Here is a 9699-nt window from a genome sequence, read left to right on the forward strand (position 1 = left end):
AATCTATGGAGTGTAACAGAATAGTCTATATGATTGATCGGGCGCAGCCCGCCACAGAAGAAATGATTAGAAACTGCTTAATACTGTGAGAAGATCAAAGCTGCAGCTGCAGCTAAACATCTTATAGAGAAGTAATAGTGAGATGAATGAAAGCTTTAACTGTAAAAAGAGAAGAAAGAATATACTGCTAAATATTATAAAGCATAGTAAAGTAGATATTCATAGAGATCTCAAAGAGATCTATAAGAAGATTAACAGTGAGCTCAAAACACTGTAGAAGCTCTATACAATTCTCTGAAAGCAGTAATAAGTATCACATACAGATCTCTCTGATGAAATCAAATGATATTTCTTCTCTGACATCTTCTACACTGTGATCTGATTCAATCATTTCAAAATCATGAGTTTCACATTCCAGGTGAATTATTAGGTCAAGCAACTGTTCTCTGAATTAATCATATATATTTATATGATGTATTCTGTATATAGTTTTAATCTTTGATAATTAATATTAATATCTTATTGCATTGTTGTGCTATGGTTGAAAATTAACAGCTCTATAGAGTGCTTTTTGGAGTTCGTTGGGTGGATGAGTTTGTTGGGTGGTGAGTCACGTTATAACGTAGCTAGCTGCTCCCATAATAATAGAAGGATCAATCTTTCCCACCTACAGCTACGTTATATCCATTACTCCGTACATATGTTAGTGATTACTGCGCCTAACGTTAGCTGTGATCCAATGATGGCCAGAAGGATGCATGGCGAACGATTGCTGAAAACAAAGCGCGGCGCAAACCCCCCGAAACTAACCCCGGCTAAATCGTTACATTAAGGGATAAACCGCTCAATCCCAGTTCCTAGAAAGGAAAAAAAGGTTGGAGCTGGGTCAAAGCCGCTCAGCTGAAATTGCTGATGTCTGGAATAGGACGCAAAAGTCAGCAGTTTCTTGTGCTATCAATCAACTCATACTTGAGCGTTGAAATGAATGAACAACCAGAAACCAATTCTTTAACTACCGACAGCCTTTGACTCCATTCAACCTTTGCATATTTCAACAGAAGAACTCTATCACATCATCGCTCGTATCCCTTAAGCCACCAAATCCACAATTTTGTTGTGGTGGTTGAGAGTTTCTATGGTGAAAAGTCTTCCGTACTGGTCTTTCTAGCCATAACGTTATGAGGTGTGAGGACGGAATCTCGTATATTTAACTACTGCGCGGGGAACCAACTGGTGCTTGCCAAAGAGTTGACGTGCAAAATACACATGGGCATCTGCCTGAAACATGACCTTAAATAACGAAAGCCAACAGTTGCGCTCGTTATATTTTGTATTTAACATCGTCGCAAGAATATATTATGAAAGCCAACTCCACACCGCTGCTGATATCGCCCCTGTTTCCTCACAAAGCTGACGAGTAATTCAGTATCAAAACGATTTCCAGCACCCAGAGAATACCAAATAATCATCTATTGCTTTTATTGCTACCTTAACATGCCTCGCTTCACCAGCCCTTTTGACGGAGCCGAGCTCTTCTATAGGGATTACCAACCTACAAGCAATCCCCCGCCATTCAGAGTGGACAAAACCTATGCAGGCAAACAGAAGCCCGCACTGGTATTCATCCATGGATGGCCAATGTCTTCGCTGATGTTTGAGCAACAGACTCTGCCCCTTTGCGAGACTTATCGATTCAGATGCATTGCCCCTGATCGCCGTGGTTTCGGTCAGAGTGACTGGAACGGTGCCGAACCGGGCAAGGAGCAGATAGACTATGACGTCTTCGCTCAGGACACGGTCTATCTATTGGAGAAACTTGATATCCGGCCTTTTGTATTTGTGGCAGCCAGTATGGGCCCAGGAGAAACTCTGCTGGCGTACGAGCGCAGCGAATATGTCAGAAGTAACTGCAAGGTATGTCGAAACATTCCCATTAGCAATTAGCAAGTTTTACGATAATTTCACTAACACCGAACGGACGGTCGATATATATAGGGATTCTTCTGGATAGGTCCCGCACTTCCATTTCCCCTGAACACTCCGGAAAACCCTACGGCACCATCGCGCGAGGTGTGGGGATCGATTGTCGAAGGATTCCGTGCTTCACGGGCTGATTACACCCATGAAGCTCTCCCGCTATCACTAGCTGTACTCTCGTCAGACCGCAAAGTATCAGAATGCACGCTCCGCCGGGTGGAAGGCATTGTTGCCCAGGCCGATTCCCTCGCCATCGAGCGCTGTGTCCAGATCATCACGAGCGTGGATTTCACGGACCGCTTGCGAAAACTTGGTGCGGAAACTGATGTTCCCATCATGTGCGTTCATGGAGATCAGGACATGGGTTGTCCCTATGAGTCCAGCACCCAAATCATCAAGGATATGATTCCCAGGACGGTGGCCAGGAAGTATGAGTCGGGTGCTCATGGTGCGTGAATCATTTGTCTCATTCTTTTATTTCCAACCAATGTTGTAATTGGTATTTCATCTTTTGTATCCCTCCTTTGCTAATCAATTTCGTCCCTTGACAGGCCTGTATATCACGCATCGTGAACAACTTCTTCAGGACCTACTGGCATTCATTGATGGGTTAGTATCTTAGATTGTATCGGCTGGTTGACCATAGAGCTGAGCAGCATCCGATGTGCGGTAGAAGGACCGCAAATTTGTATCCATGTATTTAACTCATTCCGAGTGACTTATTTGATATCAATGAAATCGTTGAAGTTCCACATACACCCTTCAATAATATGCCTTCAAAATAGCCTTTTTAGCTCAGACAAAGTTGTGAAAAAGCGAGCATTGCCACATCACCACATACATTTAATTCAGGATGACCACGTATAGGCATTCAGTCGCAGTGATTTATCTTTATCTCCTTTCTAGAAATATTATGACCTTGTTGAGATGTTGGAGTTCCCCTCTTACATACTTTTCTCATGCTTGACTTCACAAAGCGGTTTGCATCGGCGAGCTAGGGCAGTCCGGCCCCATCTGAAGTTTTGCTGAAGGCCGAAAAAAACACCTCCGTTATTATCGGCAACACCCGCCCTGCTTCACCTAAGGTGGCATACCTCGCTCTAACTATTCTACCTTTTTCTTTACTTTTTCCGTCCTCCGTTACTTCTCGCCCTTCTCTCTCTCTCTCAGTTTCATTGTCCACTCATATCTACACCCCGCGACAATGTCTACCAAAACGAACCCTCCAGTGGTGATGGAATCCATCACGCAACAAATCGGCAATACCCCGCTAGTCCGCCTCAACAAGGTGCCCAAGAGTCTGGGTATCAAAGCGACTGTTTATGCTAAATTGGAATACTTCAATGCGGGGGGTAGTGTCAAAGATCGGATTGCACTGCGCATGATTGAGGAGGCCGAGCGCAAGGGAAGAATAAAGCCAGGTGATACGCTGATTGAGCCTACAAGTGGAAATACGTGAGTGATAACCGGATATGCCCATGTTGGCTGGAGCCAATTGGATTAAGATCGGTTGACTGACTACAATTGGTGATTAGGGGTATTGGACTTGCTCTTGTTGCTGCAGTGAAAGGTGAGTTGTAATCCTGAGTCGCGTGTACTCCTTCTGTCGATCGGTTGTCCCAGCTCTCTAACGGTTTACGTTATACACCGGCAGGTTATAAAACTATAATCACTCTCCCAGAGAAGATGTCCGCTGAAAAGGTTTCCGTTCTGCGTGCATTGGGTGCCACAATTATCCGAACACCAACAGAAGCCGCCTTCGACTCTCCAGAATCTCACATCGGTGTCGCAAAGCGATTGGAGAAGGAATTACCAAACGCCCACATTTTAGACCAGTATGGAAATGAAGATAACCCACTCGCGCACGAATATGGCACAGCGGAGGAAATATGGACCCAAACTGAAGGCAAGATCAAGGCTGTGGTAGCAGGAGCGGGGACAGGTGGTACGATTACTGGCGTTGCCCGTGGTCTAAGGAAGTACAATCCCAATATCAAAGTCATTGCGGCGGACCCTCACGGCTCCGTCCTCGCGTTACCGGAAATTTTGAACGAGGAGCACATGAACGAGCCATACAAGGTGGAAGGCATCGGTTACGACTTCATTCCTGATGTGCTGGACCGTAGTACTATTGACAAATGGTATAAGACGGGTGACAGGGAGTCGTTCCAGTATGCCAGACGGCTGATAGCTGAAGAGGGCCTTCTCGTTGGTGGGAGTAGTGGAAGTGCGATTGCCGGTCTTGCAAAGGCAGCCAAAGACTTCAATTTTACTCAGGATGACGTTATCGTTGTTGTTCTCCCTGATAGCATTCGAAGCTATCTGACCAAGGTATTTCCTTTTTTACATTATGCCCTAGGATGTGGTGTCGATATGAATGGTACTGATTACCCTTTAGTTTGCGGATGATGACTGGCTTGCGGCGAATGATCTACTTCCAGAGGTCCCGCCGACGGAGCCTCCATCACCGGAGTTGCAACCACGCGGTCCAAAGGATCCATTCTCAGGGGCCAAAGTTAAGGCGCTCAGATTAAAGCCAGTTACTACAATCCTATCAAATTCCACATGCGAAGCCGCCATCGAGGTAATGAGAGAAAAAAGCTTCGATCAATTACCCGTGCTTGCCCCTACGGGGAGACGTTTGGTTGGTCTTGTAACTCTCGGAAATATCCTCAGCCGCCTTTCTCACGGAAGAGCTACGAGCAGCAGTCCCGTTTCCGATGTGATGTTTGACTTCTCGAAGTTGTCAGAGGTAGTAACAGATCCCAGAGATATCTCACGGTCTGCTCCAGAACTCCTCGCTGGCTCGACGGGACGTTCTGAATCTGAGCCGGGCGCAGAGAAGCGTCGCCAGTTTATTGAAATAACGCTAGAAACTCCGCTGAGCGCATTAAAGCGTTTTTTCGAATGGAACAGTGCCGCTGTTGTTACGGAGAAGGATGAAAGCGGAGCTATGAAGCCGGTGGCTGTGGCTACCAAGGTGGATTTACTGACCTGGCTGTTACACCAGAGTAAAGTGCAAGGCTGATTTGTCTTAGTCTGTAACCATCGGTGGCCGCTCTGGTGTTTGAGTTTTGGGTATTTTATTCTCTCCATTCCTATGGCAAGTCAGTCAGGTCTTCGGGCTTTCTTTAGATAGAATTTGCGCCATGATGTCGACATCAAAAAGGTGGTGAGGCTCCAACCTGTTTTCAACATAACAAACCCCTGGAGATATGACGATGACTTAATTACCTCTGGCTATTAATGTAGCATGATAGATTCTATATAATTCAACATCGAATATCCATGGGAATTTCTACTTATTTTCAAGCTCCTGATTTTCAATGTCAACCCGTCAGCTTGCTTCATGCAAGGGTGGCTTTCCCAATATGTTTATTTAGCTTAAATGAGTATATCCGCCTCATACGCCGTATAACTGAACCACGCAACTTCAAGTACATACATACACTGTAAGTTATATCTACAAACGAAGATGCTGCACAAACCGTTAATTGAAAGAAGAACACGTCGAAGATGACAGGTATATTTACATCCCGGAGGTTCTCATTATCTCAAGTTCCAGACCTTCATGGGAAGGCTGTGATTATCACTGTAAGCCCCGTTTCGTGTGGTCGCAGTGGCTAGGGTATCTATCTGCACAACTATCTATGATACAACATCTAATCCATAGGCAATAGACAATTAACGATTGTGGTCGACGGCTATTATTTTACGCATATCCCAATAGGGAGGTCAATCAGGCATTGGACAAGGAAAGTTCGATTTCTAAATTTTCTCTTCAGTTCGATTGTTGTACTCATTTATCTACTATTCATCCATCCCATATCCTAATCCAACACTTTGACGTTGCTGAGATGTATATATATATATATATATATATATATATTTAAAAAAACATCTCTCTATGGATAAGCATGCAGCTTCTCCTCTATGGCATCGCGAAGCTATATATACTTTAGTCGCAGACGAGACAAATATGACGCTACCGTCGATATCTGGAAGAGGAACCCGCATATTCAGCTGGAGACTGGTGCGAGATGCAGAGAACTGAGTTTATCCAATGCGATTTGGGAGATATGGTATAGGTAAGGAGGGCGGCGTGGAATATTCGGGGGAGGGCTGATAGGTTGGATATTCTCGTATGCAATGCTGGTATGAGAACTCAGCCCCTTAACCCCTCTTTCTTCTGATAAACATAAGGCGCCTTTTTGAAAAACTTTCCTCTATTACCCGGGATCACCTACGAAGATATATATTATTAATATATCATCAAATCTGAAAAACGGGACCTCCCATTGACTCACCTCCACACACACGTATGACCCCAGTTTCTCCCAAATCAATTGAGTCCATCTTCGCCACAAACCACGTCGGCCACCACATCCTAACCGTCCTCCTCCTTCCCCTCCTTCACTCCACAGTCACCCGCTTCCCAGATGCCACCTCCACCTGCATCGTTTTCACCACATCATCCCTCCACAGCCTCTGCCGCGAACTAGACCTCAACCTTCTCACGCCATCCGAAGGATCTCCAACCAAGAGCGCATGTTATGATGGTATCTGGCGCTACGGCCGCTTTAAGCTGGCAAATATTCTCTTCACGTGCCATGTTAGCAGGAGACTCATGGAAGGGGGACTTAGTGAGGTTTTAGCGGCTGCGACGAATAGTGAGAGCGGCAGGTATAATCGGAGCGTGGTGGACGGCAATGGTGCCAATGACGAAACGACTAAACACATCTATGTCAAGAGCTTCTTCCCCGGAAAAATCGCCACGGATCATATGAAGATCTGGAGAGGATATCTAGGTACCGTAGTGGGCAAGGCATTTGAAATGTTTTTCTCCGTGGCTGGGCAGTCCATTCAGGATGCGGTGGGGACAGCGCTTTATTTGGCAGCTAGTGGAGATATTGCTGCAGGTGGTGGAGTGAGGGGCCAGTATTTTGTGCCGGTTGCGAAGAGGGATGAGACCAGTCGTATGGCAGGCGATATGGAACTGGCGAGGCAACTGTGGGTGAGTGGTTCGACGTGATTTCTCTGTTTCTTTCTTTTTTTTATTCTCTGGTAGCGGTGGGCGACATTGTGGCATTGTAGAGCGGGTTTCGGAGGAGCTGTTGTTAATGACTAACCGACTGATTACTTCATTTCTTTCCTGTTTTGTAGGATTGGACTGACAGGAAGGTTGCCGAGGTGTTGGGGGATGGTTGGCAAAGAAATGGCATTTCCGAGGGAATTTGTTGACGGATATCAGGAGCATCCTCTTTTCTATCCAACTCAGAGAGGACAGGCAAGGAGCAACTGTGTTGGGCGATTTTATATTGGCAGGTAACTCATGATGAGGACTTCACGTATGCCTTGTTCCTAGACATGGATGGGAATTGCATGGTCTGGGCCGTCTTCATCATGATCCTAAGTTGAAGAGCTATTTCCATTTCCGGCCGCGAAATATACCCAAATTTCATTTTGCCGGGGCATACACATATGCACTCTCTTTTCATGACGATGGCGGGGTAGATGAGGAGATTGATCGATATCATCAGCAACAAAAAATAGGAAAGACCCCGGCTAGAGGGTATGTCGAATGGAAAATAAAAATGGGAACCGAGTTCATGATCTGCGCAATACCTCGTGCATAACAAGCACATCATAAGCACATCCCAATCCACTCTTCCCAACGCCGCATCCCACCCCCACGATCCGTTTCATCATCGTTCAACACAGCACCCCCCATAACGTCAACTTCAATCCCCATTTGCTCATCTAGCATCTGAAAAGTAAAAGGCCCTTCCTCTTCGTCCCCACCTAGCATATCCGGCTCCTCTTCTGCAGACAAGCCATTCATGCTCACATCCAACAACCCTCGCCGTTTCGAGACTCTGATATTCTCAAGTTCGGACTCCATCTTCGCCTTTATTGAACCCGGCGGCAGGGCGGTGAATAAATCTTGCTTATTCGCAGCGACCAGGACGGGAATCTTAGGTGTCTTTTTAGAAGATGATGATGATATTCTCTTCCCGTTCTTGTACACTCGGTTCTGTAGCGTAATGAGCACATCGTGTAGGTAGGTAGCGGTGTCCCGTAGCGTTTTATCGCTTTGTGATAGGGCAGCGGAATCCAACATGAAGATTACTCCACGGATCCCAACAGAGCCTTTCCTTTTAGGATCTGAGAGGGACAACAATGAAGCGATGCCCTGGGATGCACGGAGTTTGCCATGGCCAGGGGTATCTCGGAGCCGATATGTAATCGGGTTCTTTGTAGCTTCTCCGAGAGTCGGGTCATTGACTGAGCGATATTTGTTGGAGCCAATAGGGACAGTTGGCGGGAGAGTTATGTGGACAAAGGATGAAACTTGGGAGGTATGTGTTTCTCGAGGTGGTTTCGGAGAAGAGGATGATATCGAGCGTTGTTGCAACTATACACTGTTAGCTATCAAGATTTCACGTATATGCTGTGCTATATGGGTTTAAAACTTGGAACCGGGGCGCTGTACATACGAGTGAGCATAAGGCTGTTTTGCCTGACCCGCTAGGACCCAGGAGCAAGAAATCCCTTGAGTCCTTTGCGGGTGAGGTTTGGTAGAGAAGAATATGGAAGACGACAGGGAGCGAGAGGGCAATGGTGCAGGTAACGAGAATGGCAATTAGGTTGCCGGAGAGAAGGGTGGTCGCTATTCCGCTGGGACTCCAATCCATGGTGGTGGCTAGATTGTGCCCTCGCACGCAAATTATATAGGGAGAGCGGACAATTGGAATTTGATAAATCTGTTCATTCAATGCTGTCGAACTAATAGTATGTTGGCCCTTACGGCCGTTGCGGTTAGCGATCCCACTAGATCACGTGACCCACCACTATATTATGTTCCTGTAGATAGATCTATCAATACAATCTTCAACTATTCTACAGATTATAGCCTGAATGGCATGTTTTTCTTTTTAGAACATTATATCAATATTTTTTGATATGAATAGTTTATCTTTTTTGAAAAGACTCTCACTCTTTATTAGAGATATTTTATTTCTTCTGAATCTGCTAATCAGCAGATTTATATACTTTATATTTTTAAGAAAGTATGTTCTTCATTGTGAAGAATATCACTCTTTTTTTATATCTAAAAGAAGCAGAGTTATCTTAATATAAGTAATATATCTGTTACTTCAGAGTTCAGCTCAAGACTCAGAATCACACACTTTACTAAATAACTTATTAATAGAATAATCACTTATTATGAGAAGGCTTCTGACTTATAAAATAAAACTGAGATCAGTTTTTACTAGAGTATGAAATTTGATAATAAGATAATAAAGAAGCTTCAGAATAAGAGAAAACAGAGTTAATATTTATCTATAGAATCTGTTTATTTTAACTCTTTAAATTTTTATTATCTCTTATTTCTGAAATGTTAACTTTTAATGATGATCTGAATTAATCTATTTATTATATTACAGATAATCTTATAAATTTTATACAGATAATACTATAGAATTAAATAACTGTGACTGAAATTACTTAATATCTTACTATATCTATCTCTGTATAAAGAGACACTATAAGAAATAAGTTATAGAAATATTAGAAGAAAGTTAAATATATATTAGATATTAAATCAGTAACTATATTTAATAACTCTAATTATAAAGTCTGATATATTAATATATTAACTAATATAGAAGTTATTAATAAAACTAATATTTTATTAAGAATTTAATAAGAATTCTCTTT

General features: G+C 43.9%; 3 protein-coding genes across 3 annotated transcripts; 2 read left to right on the top strand and 1 right to left on the bottom strand.

Annotated features, from left to right (window-relative positions):
* Positions 1-1494: 1494 nt before the first annotated feature.
* Positions 1495-5005, top strand: BDCG_16084 (cystathionine beta-synthase; the record flags this gene model as incomplete). The annotated part of the gene is made up of 7 exons (XM_045425355.1): positions 1495-1914; positions 1996-2425; positions 2529-2586; positions 3148-3432; positions 3513-3547; positions 3632-4308; positions 4376-5005. The coding sequence occupies 7 exons, from the start codon at positions 1495-1497 to the stop codon at positions 5003-5005; spliced, it is 2535 nt and encodes an 844-aa protein (XP_045279093.1).
* A 188-nt stretch (positions 5006-5193) lies between these two features.
* BDCG_00269 (SRP receptor beta subunit) lies at positions 5194-8746 on the bottom strand. The gene is made up of 3 exons (XM_045415788.1): positions 8475-8746; positions 6285-8392; positions 5194-6220 (listed from the first exon to the last, which is right to left on the bottom strand). Exons 1-2 carry the CDS (start codon positions 8670-8672, stop codon positions 7622-7624), a joined length of 969 nt encoding a protein of 322 aa, XP_045271651.1. The 5' UTR covers positions 8673-8746; the 3' UTR covers positions 5194-6220; positions 6285-7621.
* Positions 5891-7485, top strand: BDCG_00268 (short chain dehydrogenase/reductase). The gene is made up of 2 exons (XM_045415787.1): positions 5891-6991; positions 7141-7485. The coding sequence occupies exons 1-2, from the start codon at positions 6299-6301 to the stop codon at positions 7216-7218; spliced, it is 771 nt and encodes a 256-aa protein (XP_045271650.1). The 5' UTR covers positions 5891-6298; the 3' UTR covers positions 7219-7485.
* Positions 8747-9699: the final 953 nt, after the last annotated feature.

This window comes from Blastomyces dermatitidis (assembly GCF_000003525.1).
Source record: "Blastomyces dermatitidis ER-3 genomic scaffold supercont1.1, whole genome shotgun sequence".
Classification (NCBI taxonomy): Eukaryota; Fungi; Ascomycota; class Eurotiomycetes; order Onygenales; family Ajellomycetaceae; genus Blastomyces; species Blastomyces dermatitidis.

What these genes read in the sequence shown, in the direction of transcription:
- BDCG_00268 (XM_045415787.1), top strand. Translation starts at nt 6,299, where the DNA reads ATGACCCCAGTTTCTCCCAAATCAATTGAGTCCATCTTCGCCACAAAC. An exon ending in AACTGGCGAGGCAACTGTGG is followed by an intron (nt 6,992 to 7,140) that starts GTGAGTGGTTCG and finishes CCTGTTTTGTAG; the next exon opens with GATTGGACTGACAGGAAGGT.
- BDCG_00269 (XM_045415788.1), bottom strand. Translation starts at nt 8,672, where the DNA reads ATGGATTGGAGTCCCAGCGGAATAGCGACCACCCTTCTCTCCGGCAAC. An exon ending in AAACAGCCTTATGCTCACTC is followed by an intron (nt 8,393 to 8,474) that starts GTATGTACAGCG and finishes AACAGTGTATAG; the next exon opens with TTGCAACAACGCTCGATATC.